The following is a 22,752-nucleotide window of genomic DNA, read 5'->3' as shown; positions in this document are numbered from 1 at the left end:
GTGGGGTTCATTCAGAATGGTCTTTGATTGGAGGTGAACTATAAATCCCAGTAAATACAGCTCCCAAATGTCAAGGTCTATTTCCCCCAAACTCCATCTGTGTTCATATTTGGGCATATATAATATTCGTGCAAAGTTTGATCCAGATCCATCATTATTTGAGTCCACAGTGCCCTCTGGATGTAGGTGAACTACAACTCCCAAACTCAAGGTCAACGCCCACCAAACACTGCTAGTATTTTTTGTTGGTCATGGGAATCCTGTGTGCCAAGTTTGGTTCAATTCCATCATTGTTGGAGTTCAGAATGCTCTCTGATTATAGGTGAACTATAAATCCCAACAACTGCAACTCCCAAATGACAAAATCATAATTTTTTGAGTGATGGTCACTCCTTGTGTAGTGAGATGTTTTGTTGCCAAATTTGGTGTGATTTCGTTCATTGGTTCTTTTGTTTTTAAGGTACTCATTATGCACAGAGCATTTATATATATATAGATGTTCCCAGAAGTAGTTGTGTTTGTGCAATTTCTGAGAAACTGAGGTCATTGCAAGGGTCACAGAACTGTGGAATCTGAACACTAAGACTTATTAAATTCTTATTAGTCTGACAAATGCTAATTACGTTCCTTTGTGTAAAAATCTAAACCAACCAAATGTCTCTAGTATCATTTTCTCCACGTCTTGAGAGAATTTTCTATTATCAGGCATCATTCTCTTGCTAGTATAAAAAAGGTGAATTTAAGCAGCTAGGAAAATCTAGCTGGCGGTTAACCCACGACTAGCACAGTGGATTAACTGCCAGCTAATCTTGCTGACTGGATTGACAGTTCAAGCCATGAGTGGGGATAGCTCCCACCATCAAGCCTAGCTTCTGTTTACCTAGCAGTTCAAAAGTAGCAATGTGAGTAGATAAATAGGTACGGTTTTGGTGGGGAGCTAAAAGGCACCCTTGAAAAACATGCCAGCAAAAATTCGATCAGGAAGGCATCCAAGGACAATTGGAATAACAGCACCACCCTATGGCCAAGTTGAGCACAGCCTCCAGATGCCAGAGATGGAAAAAAAAGTGGGAAGCCTTGCCCTTACTGTCTGCCTTCGTTGTTAAATGTGTATCGACACTCAATGTTTGCTATGTATGTTTCTGTAATCCTCTCTGAGTTCCCTCGGGGAGATAGAGTGGAATATAAATAAAGTATATTATTATTATTATTATTATTATTATTATTGTTTGTCAAGAGTTAGGAACTAAAATAGTATCCCAATAAAGTGATAAGAAAAGTGTGTGGTTAGCTTATGCCAATGAATGTTGAGATGACACATATTTATGGTTTTTAATACTTAGTGGGGTATGGAGAAATAAAAGGGATGTTCAAGTCAGGTATTGGATAGGTTCAAGTTCCAATTTGTTTTGCTGCATTGAAAACTGGAGAGAGATCCTAGATGCATAGAAGGTGTTGCTTGGCGGTAGTAGGGAACTGCATTAGATGGAGTTTATGAAAGTTGCTTCTATATTGTTGCTGTCTACTCTAGCTTTGATATCCCAAGAATATCCCCCCCCCCCCCCCCGGTTTAAGAAATTGAAAACATGTCCCTTTCTTTTCTCCAGATTTGAATGTTTAAACTCCAATTTCTTCAGCCAAAAGAAAGAATGGTGCAAATCTTGCCGAATTCTTCAAACTAAAGAGAAATTCATCCCAATTTGTATCAACCAATTTCAGTAGGGACAAATATGGAGAAAGGTGTGTTGTCTTTGCTTATAATATAGCTGTTTTTAAAAGATGGCAATGCAAACTTAGTACTAACGCAGTACAACACATAGAAAACTTCAAACTCAGACCTTTCAAGGGCTTTTGCAGGCCTTTCAAAGCATGCTGCCTCATTCTTGTCAGTTTCATTTTCTTCTACAGTCCAATTTTTTATGTCTTGATATTTCATTCTGAATTTTTCAAATATTTGTAAAATCTGATCACAATTTTCTTCATGGAATGAGGGCATTTCAATGAACCCAAATAAACTTTTTCACCCACTTGTAGTTTAGATACTGCATATACTTGAATATAAGCCAATCCATATACTCGAATATAAGCCAATATAAGCACCTAATTTTACCATAAAAAACTGGGAAAATATATTGACTAGAATATAAGATGAGAGTGGGAAATGCAGCAGCTATTGGTACATTTCAAAATAAAAATTACATTAATTGAGGCATCATTGGGTTAAATGTTTTTGAATATTTACATAAAACTGTAATTTAAGATAAGACTGTCCAACTCTGAGTAAACCATTATTCTAACCTTCAATGTAAATATGCTTACATACCCTTCCAATAATAATAAAGAGAGTAAAAAAATAAATGCAATAAAATAATAGAGTAAAATAATGGAAATGTAATAACAGTAATAATAGAGTAAAATAATAAATGCAATAATAATAGACTCCCTCTACGGAGGTAGAGGAGATCAGGATATAGAAGTTTTAAATCATAAATAAATAAATAAATGTAATAATAACAATAATAAATAGAGTAAAATAATAAATATAATAATAGACTAAAGTAATAAATGCAATAATAATAATGAACAGAGTAAAATAATAAATGTAATAAAAATAATAATAGAGTAAAATAATGTAAATGTAATAATAATAATTAGAGTAAAATAATAAATGTAATAATAATAATAAAGAAGATAATAATAATAATAATAATAATAATAATAATAATAACAGAGTAAAATAATGAATAACTTTGACTCGAGCATAAGCCAAGGGGGCTTTTGCAGCTTAAAAAAGGGTTGAAAAGCTCGGCTTATACTCAAGTATATATGGTAGCTTAAAAAGAGGACAGATAGTCATCATTTTCTCCATTAAACTTGCTGTTTTATTGTGAACATAGAAGAAATCCATCCAAAATACATACATTTACAAACATACATTCATACTTGCACACACAGACACGCACATTATGTATAAAATAAGATAGACCCAAAGTGGACATGAGTGGGATTTTGCACCAGTGAGTAAACATAGATGTCACAACAAATACAACCTAGGTCACCACCAAAGATAACAGACACCCCACCTTGTCCCCTGTGGCACTTCTTTTTTTTTTTGCAGAACCCCCTACTTGTGTATAGGAAGAAGGGTACACGACTCCATTGTAATGCTGTTATTAAACAAAGAAAAAGCCCCAAAGAGAACATTGAGGTGGGGAGAGGACAGGCCCTCTTTCACAAAAGGTTTCAAATTGTTTTTAGAAAATGCAGAAGAACACAACAAGATTGGAATGTGTAAAAAGAGGCAGCTGATGGACCTCCAACTCTTCCGTGGGTAGGTTGTCACCACATGTAGGAATCATCATACCTGTAAGGGAAAAAAGGGGAGATCATGCCATTAGAGAGGTGAAGGAAGGAGCAAAAGGGTCATCTGCTCCCAAATCTAAGTCTATTGATATTAGTTCTTTGGAAGGCAAGTCCTCACATCTGTCCACTGAAATGCACACTGGAAGAGTCTGGGAGCTACAGCTATAAAAAAATTAACTTTTCCATGCTCTGTTCCAGAATCCAGAACACTGACATGTCAACAAGGTGGTCTTGTTAGGAGTTTAATAGTTTCCATATACCTTTTGGCAGGGCAATCATACTCTTTGTTGTGTACAAGCAGGAAACAAAAATGGGACAATTGAAGAAATAAGAAGTTGGCCAACTAGCACATGTAGCTTGCCTTAATTTTGTTTGACTTTTCAGTGCTCTCTCTACACTTCTGAAGGTCTTCAACTTCAAGAACACCCAAAGCCTTGTCACACTTATTCTAACAAGACAGATGGAAAAAAATAGGATTTCTGTGTGGTTCTAGATTCTTCCTCATCTGTCAAAGATTCATCACTATTTTCATAGTATCATTAAGTTGGAAGGGACCTCGTAGGCCATCCAGTCCAATCCCCTGCCAAGAAGCAGGAAAATTGCATTCAAAGCACCCCCAACAGAGGACCATCCAGCCTCTGTTTAAAAGCCTTCAAAGAAGGAGCCTCCACCACACTCCAGGGCAGAGAGTTCCACTGCTGAACAGCTCTCACAATTAGGAAGTTCTTCCTAATGTTCAGTGGAATCTCCTTTCTTGTAGTTTGAAGCCATTATCCTACATCCTAATCTCCGGGGCAACAGAAAACAAGCTTGGTCCTTTCTCCCTGTGACTTTTCCTCCCATATTTATACATCAGAATTTCTCCTCAGCCATCTCTTCCGTAGTCTAAATATGCCCAGCTCTTTAAGTTTTTAAGAACTTTTGCAAAATTCTGAAAAGCACCAGTTTTAGTCCACAACATTCTAATGTGGATTGAAGACATTCTAGTAAAAAAAAAAAGGTAATAATTCCCAGTTCTGTTTATTTTCCCAGAATCAAAACTGGTTGCATAAGAAAGATAATTTCTGCAGGAATTTATTGTTATCTGATGCATAACAAGCAATAGCTGCCAAAATCCCCTCTTCTACACAGCCATTAAAGCTACAGGAGCCCTCTCCAGTTTCACCCTGGCAAGCCTTTCTTAACAGGGGAAAGCACAATGTGTTCCTGACCATGTGCAGAATTTCTTCTCCTTTCCGGGTAGGAATGGTTCTGAGGAAGAACACGCTGTTGGCTGGAAATATGTGACTTCTGGCGAGGCACTTTGTTCTTTGCCAAAACAACATCAGACAAATTGGACTTACCGTGATCTGCCATTATGGTCACTGCTGGTGCTGCTGTCTCCAAAAATAAGCTCTGACATCAAGGACTCTGGGCTGGATCTCTTGCCATACCTTGGGAAAGAAGGAAGGATGAATAATCGAGTCTGTCATTTATCGCATTGGAGAGACGAAGAAGTTCCCCATATTTTTGTTTCTCCCACCACCCCAACAAACCCTGATTTCAGAAGCCAGAAACTATGTATCACCAAGTCTTCATAAAGATATCTTAATGCTGAAACACATATAGGTCAGAATTAAAACACACAATGCCTCCACCTCTGTGCTTTTGTTAATTCACTGCCTAACTACTCACCCATTTTTCACACATGTGATATTAATGGCAAAGAGTGTCAGGTATGAATTTCAGTTAAACCTTAAGACAAAAGCATTTAGGATCAGCTTGGTCTTGAATGGGACATTCAAAATTGGCTATTGGTTCACAACAGAGGGGTCCACAATGGTATAGAAAGTGCATTTTGGATTACAACTCCCCAAATTCCCATACTGGCTGGTGCATTGTGGAATCGGTAGTCTGAAATGTCATTTTTCCTGAGGTCAGGTAGTCATTTATATAGTAATGTTTAGTATATTCATATTATTTCTGCCTTTCATTCTCAAGTCCAAGAATACAGAGCATGGGTGGAATTTCACGAGTGAAAAGTTGCACTATTGGTTTTTGCAAGAATAGAGATGACATGGGCTTTCCATAATATAATAAAAGTGTGTTCAGAGTTTTTCCATGCTCACAACTTGGAAAGAAATTAGTGAGGAGTTCAAGAAAATGATGAGGTGACACAAAAAAAAATCAACCTAGAGAAGTGAGTCCTTGCTAATGGCCTCGTTGGTTTGGTTTTCCAATTAGGTTTCTAGGAGACGAGAGCTAATGGGCTGTTCCAAGCAGCCCACACTAATGGAGAAAGTAGTTAATCAGGTGTTTTACAGCTGGGTACTTCATTTGCTCTCCTAGAAGCTGCAGTATTGAGCAATATTTGCAAGACAATTTGTACACTCATGTGCACAGCCCACGACTGTACTCAAGAAGATTATGGAAATTTCAGGGAGCTTTCCTTTACAGTCATTTTTTTTCATGTCAGGGGTAACTTGAGAAACTTCTGGTGTGAGAGAATTGGCCATCTGCAAGGATGTTGTCCAGGAAACACCTGGATGTTTTGATGTTTTATCATCCTTATGGGAGGCTTCTCTCATTTCCCTGCATGGGGAGCTGGAGCTGACAGAGGGAGCTCATCTGCACTCTCTCTGGATTTGAACCTGCAACCCGTTAGTCTTCCTAATGCATTCCTTTCAATATCATGAAGGAGGACAGACAGATATGTTGGATTTTCTGCATGGAAATTGGTGATCTCCATATCAATGAAGCAGGAAAACTGCTCTGGGGTTTTCACTGGACTTTAAATTAGCTCTCCAAGGTGCTATATCATCTCCTTAAAGTAGGTTTAGTATCTTGGACAGTTGTTTAATTGTTGAAGGCTAAAACTCAATTTAGATTCAGCAGTCCACTAGATGCCACCAGTTGCATTGGTCAAACATTGTACCGGCCCTTGCTGTTGGTCTTCCTTGCCCAGTTGTTACTACTGCTGATGGCTCTAGCTGTAGCATGTCAATAAAGGATGTTTGCAGTGGATACTTGAAATGAATGAAGATTCTTTTTCATCCTCTAGAGCAGTGGTTCTCAGCCTGTGGACCTCCAAGTGTTTTGGCCTACAACTCCCAGGAATCCCAGCCAGTTTACCAGCTGTTAAGATTTCTGGGAGTTGAAGGCCAAAACATCTGGGGACCCATGGGTTGAGAACCATTGCTCTAGATCTCTTTGCACAAAGTAAGACATTTTCTTCTGTCCTCACCAATATTCAGCAAACATCTACATGTGTGGTCATATGCTAAGTGTAGTGACACCTTTTCTTGTGTTTGATAGGAAGATAAGGTGTTGCCTCTACAAGCCAGTCCAAAATATTTTGCTACAAGAAGCAAAAGAAAAAAGAGATTTACCCTGCATTCTTCTGCCAATTACAGAATTACACCTTTTTTCTTGGACTACTTACTTCAACACTACTAGTAATAGGACAGTGAGAGGACAGCAGTACTGCCCTAAGAGTCAGTAAGCTAGCTTAGGGCAAGCAGGACAAGTCTTTTGGAAGACAGTGCTCTCTACATCATATAGTATATGTCTTCTGAAGCCACCCCCTCATTGTGAGCATAGGTAGGACCAGTCCTAAACAAAAATCTAGATGTATATGTGACAACATGACTCATTACAAAAGGCAATAATGTTTGGTAAGATGTAAGGCAGTAGGAAAAGAGGACAACTCTACTGCAGAAGGATAGATGCAGTCAAAGGAACTGTGACCCTGAGTTTGCAAGACTTGAGCAGGGTTGTTGATAATAGGATGGCTTGGAGGTCTCTCATTCATAAAGTTGCCCTAAGTCAAAGTCAGCTTGATGGCAATTAATGATCTTAAACACAACAAATAATTACCAAAACCCACATGCAACCCATCCCACTCCACACACACACCTCTGCCTTGTCACCAAGTTGATGTAATGCCGAAGAGCCGAGAAGTATTTGGCCATTTCTTCAGGGGAGGCATCTTCTCCGGGGCTCTCTGGTTTTGGAGGGTAGGCATCCACCAAGGTTCCCAGGCAGAACAAGACACACAGTGTCACGGCCATCAGGAGAGGCCAGGGCTTCACAGACATGACCATCTGGGAGAGAAAACAAGGAATGAGAGTAGATTAATAGCCAGGAGAACATCCAAAGCTGTCTCCACTGCCCAACTAGTTTAGGATTGGAACGGCAGAAGTCAGAAAAGCTACTTTCTTTGGGCTACAACTCCAAGAATCCTTCAACCTAGTCCAGTGGTTCTCAGCCTGTGAGTCCCCAGATATTTTGGCCTTCAACACCCAGAAATCGTAACAGCTGGTAAACTGGATGGAATTTCTGGGAGTTGTAGGCCAAAACACCTGGGGACCCATAGGTTGAGAACCACTGACCTAGTCCAAAAAGTAACCTTTTCAAGCATTGCGCAAAAAGTTTTGGATATATGCCACTTTCCACGAAAAGCCAATTTACAGTTCACAGTCACAACATAACCATCAATCTCCCAAGAGTACCAAAAACACATATAGGTAACAGCTTATGAGAACTTGATCCTGAAACATGCACAGAGATAACAAAAAGGCAGTAATGTCTAAGCATCTGTAAGACATCTTTCTTTGTATTATTGAAGGCTTTCATGGCTGAAATCACTGGGTTGTTGTAGGTTTTTAGGGCTGTATGCCCATGTTCTAGAAGCATTCTTCCTGATGTTTCGCCTGCATCTATGGCAGGCATCCTCAGAGGTTGTGAGGTCTGTAAGACATCTTTCTTTCATGGAAAAACTGTCTAATGATGGCAGAAATTCTGTGCATTTGAACACTGAAATGCACCAACTTTGCCAAAAAATGGAATCTGAACTTAAAAACAATTAAGAGTATGGAGTTTTTGTGGAACTCTCACATTCCATTTTGGAGCTCCTCTCTCCAAAGGTACTAGATTCCAACTGAACTTGTATGCTAAGCAGGGTCAGCTCTGGTAACTACTGAATAGAAGACTACTGTCAAATACCAGATTCTGTAGGCTAAATTCAGAGGAAGAAACTCACCAACCACATTTGAATGTTGCTTATCCGAGGGCCCTTCCACACAGCCCTATATCCCAGAATATCAAGGCAGGAAATCCCACATTATTTGAGTATGGACTCAGATAACCCAGTTCAAAGCAGATATTGTGGGATTTTCTGCCTTGATATTCTGGAATATGGGGCTGTGTGGAAGGGCCCTAAGACAGTTCTATGAAACCATGGGGTCACCAGAAGTCAACAGGCAACTGTAGGCACATACACCCTCCCTCACACCCCAGGGAAGAGTAAAAAGTACTGTAAAATAGGAGAGGGCAAAGAGTTCAGCCAAGGCAGGAAACTTGTAACCAACATTGCAAATCAGCTCTCTTTACTCTCTTCTTTCTACACAAACATGGTACTACCCCACAATGAACAAAGCTCCTGCTATCATGTTTTACTGGGAACTAAGTGTTACATATTTTTGTCTCTCACTACCTCTCCCTGCCACTTTTTCTCTTCTCTGAAAATAAGCATTGAGGAGCAGAATAAAAGAGCTCGCCTGTTGTGATTGTTTTCCTGCAGTCCCATCCCAGCAGCATCAGCTACTCACCATGAAAAGGAGGTAGAAAGAAGCAGAGACAGAGCTGAATGTCAAGGGATGCTATAGGACTCAGCCAGCCAGCTTTCACTGATCTTCAAGTCGTCTCTTGCTGCTGATGCTTCTGTTAGTGGCTCTGACAACCCAGGGCTTATATCCTTGGCAGGTGGGTGAATTAAGGAGGGGGAGGCTCCTCCTCCATTCCCCCCCCCCAATCATTCATTCACTCATTCTTCCATCATTTGCTGATCAATCCAATTCTGTATCAGACACCTTGATTACCTCCCAAAAGGACGCCACTCTGCTCATGCTCAGGGAAGGGAGGGGGAAGTGACGGGGGAACTAAATGAATCCTTGCAGAGGGAGAAGAGATGGGAGACAGCATTCAGAGATATAAAAAGGACTGATGTTCCTTCTTGAAGGCTGAAACAAGTTTCAATTGCCATTTGTGGGCCAGGAGTGGACAGAGATTGATAGGATTCATAAACTGTTGTGTTGAGAGTGACATTTCTGTCTAAGACATTAGAATCAGCCAAAGAAATCGATGGAAAATTAAGATAGCCAAGGGTGTCGAATTAAGCAATTTGACACTATTTTAATGGATCAGTGCTATGGAATCATGGGAATTGTGGTTTTTACAAGGCATTTAGCCATCTCTGCCAAAGAGTGCTGCTACCCCACCAAGCTTCAAATCCTAGGCTTCCACACACTTGATCCCTGGCAGTTAAAAGTGGTGTTAAAATGTATTGTCAAAGGCTTTCATGGCCTGAATCACTGGGTTGTTGTAGGTTTTTTCAGGCTATATTCTAGAGGCATTCTCTCCTGACATTTCACCTGCATCTATGGCAAGCATCCTCAGAGGTAGTGAGGTCTGTTGGAACTAGGAAAATGGTTTATAATATCTGTGGAAAGACCAAGAACTCTTGTCTGCTGGAGCTAGGTGTGAATGTTTCAACTGACCACCTTGATTAGCATTTGATGGCCTGGCAGTACCTGGAGCAATCTTTTGTTGAGAGGTGATTAGATGTCCCTGATTGTTTTTCCTCTGCTGTTTTAATTTTAGAGTTTTTTTAATACTGGTAGCCAGATTTTGTTCCTTTTCATGGTTTCCTCCTTTCTGTTGAAATTGTCCACATGCTTGTGGATTTCAATGGCTTCTCTGTGTAGTCTGACATGGTGGTTGTGAGAGTGGTCCAGCATTTCTGTGTTCTCAAATAATATTCTGTGTCCAGGTTGGTTCATCAGGTACTCCACTATGGCTGACTTCTCTGGCTGAAGTAGCCTGCAGTGCCTTGATTTGTGTTTGGGCAATGCTGTGTTTAGTGGTCCCTATGTAGACTTGTCCACAGTTGCATGGTATACGGTAGACTCCTGCAGAAGTGAGAGGATCCCTCTTGTCCTTTGCTGAATGTAGCATTTGTTGGATTTTCTTGGTGGGTCTGTAGATAGTTTGTATGTTGTGTTTCCTCATCAGCTTCCCTATGCGGTCAGTGGTTCCCTTGATGTATGGCAAGAACACTTTTCCTCTGGGTGGATCTTTGTCTTGACTCTTGTGGCTTGTTCTCGGTCTTGCAGCTCTTCTGATGTCTGAAGTGGACATCAGAAGAGCTGCAAGACTCCATTGGCCTGTGTTAAACTGCATTCATTATAAAGTGTAGATGCACCCCAAGAAGATTTAGAAAAGAGGCTTTGGTCACTGGCAACTGTTGCCTTTCATGTCAGTGGGGAATCAAATCCATTCCAGGTTTTGGTGTGAACTTTAGCCAAAGTACTGGACCTAATTCCTTGCCTAGGTTCAGCATTTTGGATACGTCCTTTAAAATCTGGACTGAAACCAAGGATGGATCAATAGAAGCCATTAGCCACCTGGGTTTGGTAATACAAAAGACACTCTAGTTGTCTCCTCTCAGGGACCATATACACTGTCATAAAACAACCAGATTATCATCTTTGAACTGGATTAAAAATCAGCGTAGACTCAGATAACTCAGATCAAAACAGATAATGTGGGCTATCTGCTTTGATAAGATAGTCCACATCTTATGAGTGAGCACATTCAAGGCATGCCACAGTCCAGAGCTGCTGGGAATTGTCATCCGGAGGTGCAAGGAATCAATCTGGATTACTCCCAGAAGGCCTGGGCAGCAGCGTGCCTTAGATGTGCTCACTGAGGCATTCTGGGAGCAGTAGGAGTGAGGGAACTATGGCTCCCAGAATGCCTCAGCGAACATATCCAAGGCACGCCGCTGCCCAGGGCTGCTGGGAGTCGTCGTCCAGAGGCACTTACTTGTGCCTAGGCAAGCCCAGTGACCTTCGGAGGAGGTCCTTGAAAGGATAGCGGCTGGGGCCCCGGGGCATAGTGTTGGAAGAGAGTAGACTTAAATGGTAAAATATATCCCTAACTCTGTATTTTATCTTTAAAAGTTGGGGGTCGTTTTATGCCCCCAGTCGCCTTGTATGCTGGAAAAGACAGTATATAGGAAGGAATGTTTAAGCATCCAGAGCTAGCTGTGTGGTAGACACATCTATAACAAGTTCTACAAACAAATACCAACCTTGTGTCTGTGCACTTTTCATGGTTGGCGTCAATGACAACACAGTGGCCCCCTTCCCCTTCTAATTAAAAGAAAAGACGATTTGTTAATTAATCATTGCTTTGCTGTCTAGTCACTCATTAAAACACTCATTGCATCAGAGAAATTTCTCTTCACTTAATCAATAGTCATCCACGTCCCAGTTTTATAGATGGATTAGTTGTCCACTTGCTCATTTGTTTCATCTTAAAACACGACCATTTGGGTGGCTAATAATTTAAAAGTTTTCATGTTGAGGGAGTTGTAGGTTCAAACACTATAATCCTGGGGTCCTGTAAGAGCTTGCCCAAAATGAGCCCCATAGGAGCCAAGAAAGAATTGACTCATTGATCTTTCCCCCCTCTATGCTTGATTCCTTCTCATTAACTCAATCAGTATGCTGGTGACACCGAACTCTCCCTTTCCCTTTTCACTTCAATCCATGGAAACAATTTTGGTTGAAAACTGGGTGCTTGCCACAAGTAATAGATTAGATGAGGGTTAATTCAGGAAAGACTAGGGTGCTCCTGACCAGGTAGATCAGAAAATAGGGACTTTCTCAACCTGGGGGTCAGGGCCCTGAGGGGAGTCACAAGGAGGGGTGACAGAGGGGTCACCAAAGATCATCAGAAAACATAGTATTTTCTGTTGGTCATGTAGGTTCTGTGTGGGAAGTTTGGCCCAATTCTATCGTTGGTGAGGTTCAGAATGTGTTTCGGTTGTAGAGGAACTATAAATCCCAGCAACTACAACTCCCAATGTCAAGATCTATTTTCCCCAAACTCCATCAGTGTTCACATTTGGGCATATTGGGTACTCATGCCAAGTTTGGTCCAGATCTATCATTGGTTGAGTCCACAGTGTTTTCTGTATGTAGGTGAACCACAACTCCCAACCTCAAGGTCAATGCCCATCAAATGTTTCCAGTATTTTCTGTTGGTCATGGGGGTTCTGTGTGCCAAGTTTGGTTCAATTCCATTGTTGGTAGCATTTAGAATACTCTTTGATTGTAGGTGAACTATAAACCCCAGCAACAACAACTCCCAAATGACAGAATCAATCCCCCCAACCCCTCCAGTATTCAAATTTGGGCATATTGGGTGTTTGTGCCAAATTTGGTCCAGTGAATCGAAATACATCCTGCATATCAGATATTTATAGGATGATTCATAACAGTAGCAAAATTACAGTTATGAAGTCGCAACAAAAATAATGTTATGGTTGGGGGTCACCACAACATGAGGAACTGTATTAAGGGGTGGCAACATTGGGAAGGTTGAGAAACACTGGTCTAAGCCAAATCACAACAGTTGGAGTATATGGAATACTCTCTGATCATACAGGGAAGCAGTAATTTACCCTATCAGGGACCCTTTTGTCACTACTGCAAATAAGTTTCTAAACTTGCCACTTCCATCAATTTTCTTCTTACGACAGGCTTGGAGTCACTGACATTTACTAGGCCATATTTCAAGGCAGACCACCTGTGTGAGGCAACTCTTTGAAGAGATGAATTGGCCTGAAGGTTACCATAAACAAACTATTCTCCTTTCATTTCCTCCTCTGTCATTTTAAATGGACATCATCCAATATTGATCTCCCTCCAGGTCTGCTTTCTTCTCCCGCCAAAGATGACGATCCAAGCTGTCCCTGAAAGATTGAAAGCTACTCTTGTAGGTGAGACGCATGATCTGGAGAGATGACGAGGTCCCATCTGACAAATCCTATCATGGATATCGCTTACTGCTCAAAATGGCCCAGAAAATCCATTCCCCAGCAGCCCCCCGCCAAAATAAATAAAATGCCCACTTAGTTGTAGATGGATAACCTGCTGTTGAACTCAATCCCTATCTGGTCTAATAGTTTCATGAGTGGCAAGAAGATGGAAAGCTGCTATAATCTCCCACGTCAACAGCTCCCCAAAGTTGTGCTGATGGATGGGGCAAGGCGAGGGCTTGAATGAATCAAGAAGAGTAGAACATCCTGCAAGCCCACTATCTGGCTGTCTGAAAACTTATCATCTACCACTGTTGCCACAAAGAAATTCAGGATTATAAAATTTAAAATAGGAAATAACACAAATATAATGACTTTATTAAAACATAAAAGTATTCGTTCATTTTATTTTCCAACCAATAATCTTCTGAATAAAGTTGAGCCTCACTATCCTCTGTGGCTTGGTTCCAGGACACCATGTGTATAACCCTAACCCTAACCCATGGCAGCTCAAATCCCATTATATAATAATAACTAGCTGTCCCCTGCCACGCATTGCTGTGGCCCACATGGGGGTTCTGTGTGGGAGGTTTGGCCCAATTCTATCGTTGGTGGGGTTCAGAATGCTCTTTGACTGTAGGTGAACTATAAATCCCAGCAACTACAACTCCCAAATGTCAAGATTATATTTCCCCCATACTCCACCAGTGTTCACATTTGGGCATATTGAGTATTCTTGTAGAGTTTGGTCCAGATCCATCATTGTTTGAGTCCACAGTCATCTTTGGATGTAGGTGAACTACAACTCCAAAACCAAAGGACACTGCCCACCAAACCTTTCCAGTATTTTCTGTTGGTCATGGAAGAACTGTGTACCATGTTTGGTTCAATTCCATTGTAGTGGGGTTCAGAATGTTTTTTGATTGTGTGGGAGGTTCCATACAGAATCCATAGTTACACAAAGCCGACTGTATAGTGTTCTAGAATTAATCAAATATACTGTACACAGGAATACATGTACAGTATTCTCAGTCTTGCAGCAAAAGTGTTTCTTCCAACCTTTATTCTGTCACAAAAGAACTAGACGTTACTTTCAGAGTTATTATTTGGCATTTTTAATATAAGTAACATAACATAGGCTGTGACACAGCTAATTAGTAGCCAGCTGCATTAAATCACTACTGACTGAGAGGTCATGAGTTTGAATCCAGCCCGAGTTGGAGTGAGCGCTCGACCATTAATAGTTTAGCTTGCTGTTGACCTATGCAGCCTGAAAGACAGTTGCATCTGTCAAGTAGGAAATTTAAGTATCGCTTTATGCAGGGAGGCTAATTTAACTTATTTACAATACCATAAAAACTTCCAGCAGCATGCATAAGAATGAGGAAGCACTCCATCAAGGACTCGGTGTCACAAGTGGACAGTGAAGCAGCAGTTCCCTCTGTGGCTGGAATCAAGCATACCCTCATGAAGCCGGAAAGTTGGAATGTTAAATTGCCTCTGTGTCTGTCTATATATGTTGTATGTCTAATAGCATTGAATGTTTGCCAAGTATATGTGCATTGTAATCCACCCTGAGTCCCCTGCGGGGTGAGAAGGGTGGAATACAAATACTGCAAATAGATAAATAAAGCTGGATTGGGCTGGATCTGGGATAATTCAACATCCACAAATCAAAAAGACTCACCATTGTTTCACTAGTCAGAAGAAGCTCCTGGCAAAGTCTTGCTGGCAATATTGCAGCCATATAATTATTCTGTTGGTTGACCTAACCCAAAGTGACATTTCTAGCAAGGCTTTGACAGGGAACTGACACCCCCTCCCCCTTGCAGGGTAAGGTATTGATGCTGATGCACTATCAGACTAGTCGACTGTCTGGACTGCAAAAATGATTTCAGGATGCTTCTATAGTATATCTAGGACAGCTCTGGAATAGACTATTCTGGACTGGATCTGAACTATTTCTCCTGGTGTAGACACCACCTTAAGGTGAATGTACACTGCTGTTTATTACATGTCAAGATGTGGATTAGAGTGAGCCATTTTGCTATGGAGCACTTACACAGGCATCCCAGGAACGGATGGGAGGTTGGAACAGTGGTCACAAAGATTTTTTACTATGAGATTCCTTAGCCTCTTTACAATGAGAGACAGTAGGGCTGGGCGGTTTCATTCGTTAATTTTGTATATCGTTTTTTTTCCGTTAATTTCCCATATACGAAACAATATCAAACTTTTTTCCAAACCCGGAAGTGTATTTTCAAAATCGAAACAGCATGCGCCAAATATTTTTGTATTTCCGTCCATTTTGGAAATACGTAAGATGGCTAGATGCTTGCTGGGAGCTCTCCTCTCTCTCCTCTCCTTAGCCAGTCAGAGCCTGAAAGAGGAGGAGGAGGAGGAGGAGAGGGCGGGGAAGGCACCGGCTGAGCAAGCGAGCGAGAGGGTGAGCGACCCTCAGCAGGAAGGCGGCCCCGTCCCTCCTTCCTCAACTTTGCGGTGGGTGTGCTTCGGAGGAGCCGGGCCCGACTCGGCAGCAGCGCTTGAGGGCCCGCCAGAGTGAGTGCCTGCCTTCCCTCCTTTCCCTTCCTCTTTTCTTTCTTCTCCTTTCCCTCCTCTTGGTGGAGAGAGAAAGAGAGAGAGAGAGAGAGCCCGCAGGACTCAGGAGGGTGGGACGGAGCTGGGAGCAGCGGGGAGGCTCAGTCTGTTTGCCCTGTGGTTCTTTTTGGCAAGCATTTTCTGCCAAAATTTTTATTATTATTAAAACATAATAATAATTAAATTAAAAAATATTGAAAAAATATTGAAAAAAAATTTGTTGATGCTTTGCGCATGCGCAACCGCGGGCGCCATCTTTACAAAACGTTTTGTAAATATTAACGAAATTTCGTAAATACCAAACTTTTTTTTATGGAAAATTTCGGATATATTTTTAAATACAAAACGCTGAGGCACCCTAAAAACAAAACAATATTAGAAACAAATTTTTCCGTTGTTACCCAGGCCTAAGAGACAGAGCATCTTTATTTACTACATTTATATACCGCTTTTCTCCCCCTAAGGGAACTCAAAGCTATTTCCAACATTATAAAAGCAAAATTCAATGCTGTACATACATATGAAACCCAAAAGATAATAGCAAGACAATAACATATAACTATAAATTAACCAACCAAATTAAAACATAAACATAAAAGAACATTTAGATATAGCATAAAAAATTAAACATCAATAAAAATGTAACATTTTTATTTAAACCCACTGATAAACAACACAATTTAAAAACAGTTATTAAAATCACACCATCCAAAATCAAATATTTACTTGTATTTTTATCAGGTCTAGTTTGCTACTTTGATTTAATCTTCTTTTTGTTCTATCTAAGAAAGCTTGTACCTGTGAGCTGTTTCTTGCACAAGTTTTGTAAGAAAAACTACTTTGCTATTTTTACTATGTGATCTGTTTCCAATCTGTTTTGGAAAGGAGGGAACTGAATCTCCTTATGCTCTCTACCTGCTTTTTGTTTGCCCACTTTGCCCTGTATTTTACCAGAAAACTTACACGTTCATTTTCTTTAAGAAAATTCAAATCCTAACTGGTTTGATATGTGACCAATGCAACCCTTCAGAGCTCGGAGAAGAGAGGCAATCGGGTATGTGTTGCCCATAAACTAAGGGTGAAACTATTATGAGAAGAATCTTAAAAAGTTAAAACTGGCACCCAAAAAGAGGGGTGCAACTATGATGCAATGGTGACAATTATGCAATGAAATTCGGTAACTTCCCAAGTTCTGGAAGGAACATAATTGAGTCTACCAACTCTAAAGTCCATATGTTTGGCACAAAATCAAAAAGGGAAACTGCCAACATATGTTCCATTTTAACTGTCTTAAACCTGATCCAATCAGTTCATTGCAGAGAAAGGTAAAAAAATAAATTCGAGAGATAAATTTACTGACAAATGACAAAAACTTGCAGACTCAGCAGTGTGAAATGAGAGCAGAATATTCATGGGAAAATAGATACACATAATGGTTGACTGGGGAAAATGAAAAATAAGTGCAGGGTTAAGAGAAAGTTAAGTGAGATGCCAAAACAATTTGTGGAAAGATTTCAGTAATTTGCAGAAAATACTTTAAAGAAAATGCAGTCATGCCTCCTCATCCACAGATTCTGCATCCATAGATTCCACCATCCACAATTTGGAAATATTTTTTTAAATCCAATAAGCAAACTTTGATTTTGCCACAATGAACAAAATTTTAATACACTACACTTTTATAACTTAAGTGTATTCTAACTGTTTGTTGTCCAAAGGCATTGAATAGTTTCTATATGTAAAGCTGCCTTGAGCCCCCTTCGGGGTAGAGAAAGGCGGGATACAAATAGAGCAAATAAATAAATAATATATAATGAGACTTCAGCATCCACAGATTTTGGTATTCATGGTGGCTCATGGAATGCAATCCTACTGTAAAACTTTAATCAGACCGTTTGAAGAAGACTAGACTAGGTATAGAGTACAGATTAAAAACTACTATAGCTACTGATTAAGGCTGCAGATTATAGGTTCCCACTTTTGGCCTTCCAGATGTTTTGGAATGCAATTCATTTTAGTTCAGTGGTTCTCACCCTGTGGGTCCCCAGATGTTTTGGCTTTCAACTCCCAGAAATCCTAACAGCTGGTAAACTGACTGGGATTTCTAGGAGTTATAGGCTAAACATCTGGGGACCCACTGGTTGAAAATCACTGTTTTAGCTTCTTCCAGCAATGGGACTGCAAGGCCAAGATCCTATATTGCTGTGATGTATAATAAAATAGCAGCCAACAATATTATAGAATTTAGTCTGATTACGTGTAATTTAATTTATTGGTTTCAGGTTTAGTTTACTGATGTTAGGTCTTAATTTGATGTTAGGCTTTAATGTTTCTTTCATATGTGGGGGTTTTCTGGGATTTTATGTTAGTATTGTTTTTAAGACAATTATGCTGGGGAAAGTGGAAGGCAAAAGGAAGAAGGGCCGACCAAGGGCAAGATGGACGGATGGCATCCTTGAAGTGACTGGACTGACCTTGAAGGAGCTGGGGGTGGTGACGGCCGACAGGGAGCTCTGGCGTGGGCTGGTCCATGAGGTCACGAAGAGTCGGAGATGACTGAACGAATGAACAACAACATTGTTTGTTTTATGTAGGCATTGAATGTTTGCCATTTCTACGCTGGAATCCACCCTGAGTCTCCTTGGGGAGATAGGGTGGAATACAAATAAAGTTATTATTATTATTATTATTATTATTATTATTTTACTGACACAAAAACACAGTATATCACAGCAAATGAGATATATATATGCTGGATTTCGTATTACAAAATCACAAGTTGAACACTTCCCAAGCGTCTAGGACTATGTTATGGATTTTTGAACAATGGGTGCAGATCCAAGTAAGGTGGCCTTATGCAGTTGTCAGATCGTGATTTTGTCGATGTTTATTGTTTCCAAATGCCTGCTGAGATCTTTGACATGGCACCCAGTGTACCCATTACCACTGGGACCACCTGTACTAATTTATGCCAGAGCCTTTTATTATTTTATTATTTGTATTATTATTTTATTGTTTTATTATTTGTTTTATTATTTTATTTATTATTATTATGTTTATTTTTATTGTTATATTATTATCATTACTATTATTATTACAATATGTTTGCATCATGTATTGAACACAACATTGTTTATGTGAAGAAATGGTCAGAGTTCATGGAATGATGGCTTCATTCACACTGGCACAATTCGCATTCACATTGGTAGCCACTTACACGATTGGTAGAAGACATGCAACTCTTTGTAATTCGTTGTGTTAGAAGAATAGAATAGAATAGAATAGAATAGAATAGAATAGAATAGAATAGAATAGTTGTATTGTCATTGTACATCATATAATGAAATTAAATGTCACCCCCGCCCCAATCACATCATATATATTGAATTACAAAACAAGCACCCATCCTTCTACATATGTTTCATCAGGAAACTTTTCTATAAATGTATGGAAGCTGGGGGAAGAAGAGATGGGGAGAAATCATCTCCTAAGCTCATGATTGTGTGGAAACAAAAGAAAGTGGGGGAAAAGATGTGTTGAATTGCTTCAGTGACATGGAGTAATGGGTGCTCTTTCGTGTGGTCTTTCCTACTAAGCGTTGACATTTCTCTCCCAAAATTCTGCTTCATGAGCCTGGCATGATAATTTTTTAAGAAATAATTTAATAATTAGAAATACGGAAATTTTAAGATATCACCATTTTGTTTTTCCTGTCATTTCTCCTTCTTAGTAATTTTGGCTTTTGAAATTGCACTACTGCTAGCTTCTTATCTTTGTTTTGAACATCCATGATTGAGAATAATGAGATTGGGAGGAAAGGAGAGGAACCCACTGAGAGAAATGGTTTCTGCCTTAAGAATGATGTCTTCTGTCTCCTTGAAAGTAAGCAGATTGGAAGGAAACGTAAAGGAGCCTAGAAGTGGTGTCTTAAGAATGATGTCTTGTGTCTCCTCCAAATAGATAGTTGAGCTGGGAGGAGGCGATGCTGTGTGATGGGAGTGAGTAAATTCTCCATCCCATGCAAAGAAAGCAATTCTACACACAAGAAGACAATTCCCCCCGCTTTCCACTGCTACGTCTGATGATAGCCTTAGGCCAGTGGCTCCCAACCTTTTTTTATATCAGGGACCACTTGATCAGGGACCACTTTGACCAGGAACCACTTCACTAAGGACCACTTGACCAGACACCACTCTTCAACATTAGTACCAAAAAGGTTACAAATCAGTTTTTGGTCAACTTTAGATTCGGTTTGGTTATTTGGGGTGCTGATTCAGAAAATTGTACTGGATAGACCACATCAGCTCTAGTTTCTGATACAGAAATATGCCATCCAATAGTCGCCATTTGCTCACCCACAGAAAATCATATTTAATAATCTAGAGCTGATGTGTTAGTAGTAATCTTTCATGGATAGTCAGCTTCACTCCTTCTGACATCCCTGTTGGCTTAGGACTATAAGAAGATTTCGCGAGACCAGTCACTCTTGTTGCTGTGTGGTTTTGAGGCAACGGTGTAGTAATGTGAGGCCGCGGACCATATTTTCATTCTTGCAGACCACTGGTGGTCCATGGAACACAGGTTGGGAACCACTGCCTTAGGTAATGGTTTCAAAGGTGAAACTCCGCTTAATGCTGCTGTTGGATAGATATGACTATTAGGCATTGTTGTCCAAATTGGTTCTGCATCCATAGCACAACTTACGCCTATTTAGGCTACTAACAGCATGCTGGCCTGAGAAATGTGATGTCTTGAAAAAGCCCTAAGGACAAGGTTCAAAGAGCTATAGCAAAATACTGCCTCTCGCTGATGGCAGTCAAGTAAGCTCATGAAGATTTTGCAAGAGATCTATGATCTTCCTCTTCCTATGTATTTTCAATACCACCATGGGGGAAATTATTCAGTGCAGCCTGAATAATTGATTCTAACTTACTTTTTTGTTCCTAGTATGGACTGGACTGTTCAGCAGTGGAACTCTCTGCCCCAGAGTGTGGTGAAGGCTCCTTCTTTCGAAGCTTTTAAACAGAGGCTGGATGGCCATATGTCAGGGGTGATTTGAATACAATATCCCTGCTTCTTTGCAAGGGGTTGGACTGGATGGCCCATGAGGTTTCTTCCAACTTTATGATTCTATGATTCTATGATTCTATAGAACTTGCCCTGATAAGGCCATGTTCACTATTCTTGGTCCAACATATCTGAAATGCCAAAGAATTCTACCACCATATGAAACTCTGGACCTTGTAGTTTAATAAGGCACTACAACTCTCAGGTTGGAATTCCAAATTCTCTTCTTAAAACTACAAATCTCAGATTCCAAACAATGGAACCATGCCAGCTAAAGTGGAATCATTGTGCCATAAATTATGTAGTGTGAATGGGTCCACATAATGAGAATATCCAAAAGTTAAAAGGGTGGTAGTTCCTTCCCTGTCTTGTTTCATGTGCCGCAATGTGCATGATCCTGAAATTGTTTCCCTAGCCCTCACTACTCCAGGTATTTTTTAATTGGGTCACATTGTACAAGATATTACATATACATTTATTTATGGTCAATGACCAGCACCAAAACATGTACAAACATCAGAATAAGAACATATACATTTAGGCATTAAGAAACAATGTCAAAAGCAAAGTTAGAACCTAGTATTGAATATGATCGTTAAAACAGTATTAAACATTTATATGCTAAAATGACAATGGTAAAAACCGAAGTAAATATTAAAACCTTCTAAGAGTGTGAAATGTCTTAAATGATATTAAAGCCTGGGCATGTACCTCCTCCACCCATTTCCTACTGATTTACTACTTCAACACCTAAGATAATTGTAGGCACATTGTACAAGCACAACATACCTACAATTATCTTTGGTGTTGAAGTAGTAAATCAGTAGGAAATGGGTGGAGGTACATGCCCAGGCTTCAATATAATTTAAGACACACAAAAAACAAACTTCATCTTTCTCTGTTACTGGTCTCCCTGGGATTCAGCTTCTTGTTTAGAAAACTGGGTAAATACTCTGAAACTTCTGATAAAAATGCATCCAAATTCCATCTGTTTAAAAAGTATATCTCTATATGCAAAACTTTTAGTACAAATAGAAAAAAATAAGTCTAATTTCCCCCAATGTGAAGGGGTAGGGGGATGGAGTCTAAAATGATCTTCCTTTTGAGAAGGAGGGACCAACATGAAACTGCAATGAGATAAAAAGGCCATTCAGAGAAAGGTAGCGAACCCTTGGCTGGAAAATGTCCACATGTGCATTGCCTATCCGCTCTCTTCACCCACAAAGATTTCCACTTTAAATATTAATAGAGTTAGTTCCTTGGCAGGTGTCACTATCCAGCTCTGGTATGTGATGTCATGCATTACTTTTCCACAAGCCCTGGAGGCACAGAGGTCTGATCTGGTTACTGAAGTAGATTATACATTTGAAAAAGAGGGAGAACAGATTGTGATGGGAGGGACTATGTTCTGTCTCTCTCTCTATTCTATCAGATGTCTGCTTACTCAAGTCTCCTTTATCATCCTCATATTTCACCGCAGCAATTGCCTTATTAGGAACCCCTGTGATGGCCACGAATGTTCAGATGAGACTAGCTTGGTAGGGACAATACAGTCCCTTGAAGTTAGAACATGTCTTAATTTAACCCCCTGATTTAAAAGCTAGGAGCATTTTTGGTGGGGGGATATCATTTTCAAGACCTTGGCTAAAGAAGGAAAGCTGAATGGTGTTCAATTTGTCTGCCAGTGGCACAGTGGGTAACTCTGAAGTATAGAAGCATATTGTGACAATCTCCATAGCCATACCCACAAAATGAGTCAAAATGGCCAGGCAGCTGTGTCAATCTGGTGTTTAATGTATTGTCAAAGGCTTTCATGGCAAGTAGCACTGGGTTGTTGTAGGTCTTTCGGGCTATATGGC

At 40.1% G+C, this 22,752-nt stretch overlaps 1 protein-coding gene across 1 annotated transcript; it reads right to left on the bottom strand.

The window, feature by feature from the left end:
- Positions 1-2,859: 2,859 nt before the first annotated feature.
- On the bottom strand, positions 2,860-9,119 carry LOC132779437 (peptide YY-like). The gene is made up of 4 exons (XM_060783133.2): positions 8,952-9,119; positions 7,258-7,445; positions 4,707-4,796; positions 2,860-3,364 (listed from the first exon to the last, which is right to left on the bottom strand). The coding sequence occupies exons 1-4, from the start codon at positions 8,952-8,954 to the stop codon at positions 3,340-3,342; spliced, it is 306 nt and encodes a 101-aa protein (XP_060639116.1). The 5' UTR covers positions 8,955-9,119; the 3' UTR covers positions 2,860-3,339.
- Positions 9,120-22,752: the final 13,633 nt, after the last annotated feature.

The sequence above is a fragment of the Anolis sagrei genome, chromosome 6, assembly GCF_037176765.1.
Source record: "Anolis sagrei isolate rAnoSag1 chromosome 6, rAnoSag1.mat, whole genome shotgun sequence".
Classification (NCBI taxonomy): domain Eukaryota; kingdom Metazoa; phylum Chordata; class Lepidosauria; order Squamata; family Dactyloidae; genus Anolis; species Anolis sagrei.
Note: the sequence above shows the minus strand (reverse complement) of the source record. Positions and strands in the feature narration are given on the sequence as shown.

Bases quoted from the DNA above. Each gene is read 5' to 3' on its own strand.
- LOC132779437 (XM_060783133.2), bottom strand. The intron at 4,797-7,257 runs GTGTGTGTGTGG...TTCTTTCCCAAG, and splicing joins AACTTGGTGACAAGGCAGAG to GTATGGCAAGAGATCCAGCC. The intron at 3,365-4,706 runs GTAAGTCCAATT...TTTCCCTTACAG, and splicing joins GACCATAATGGCAGATCACG to GTATGATGATTCCTACATGT.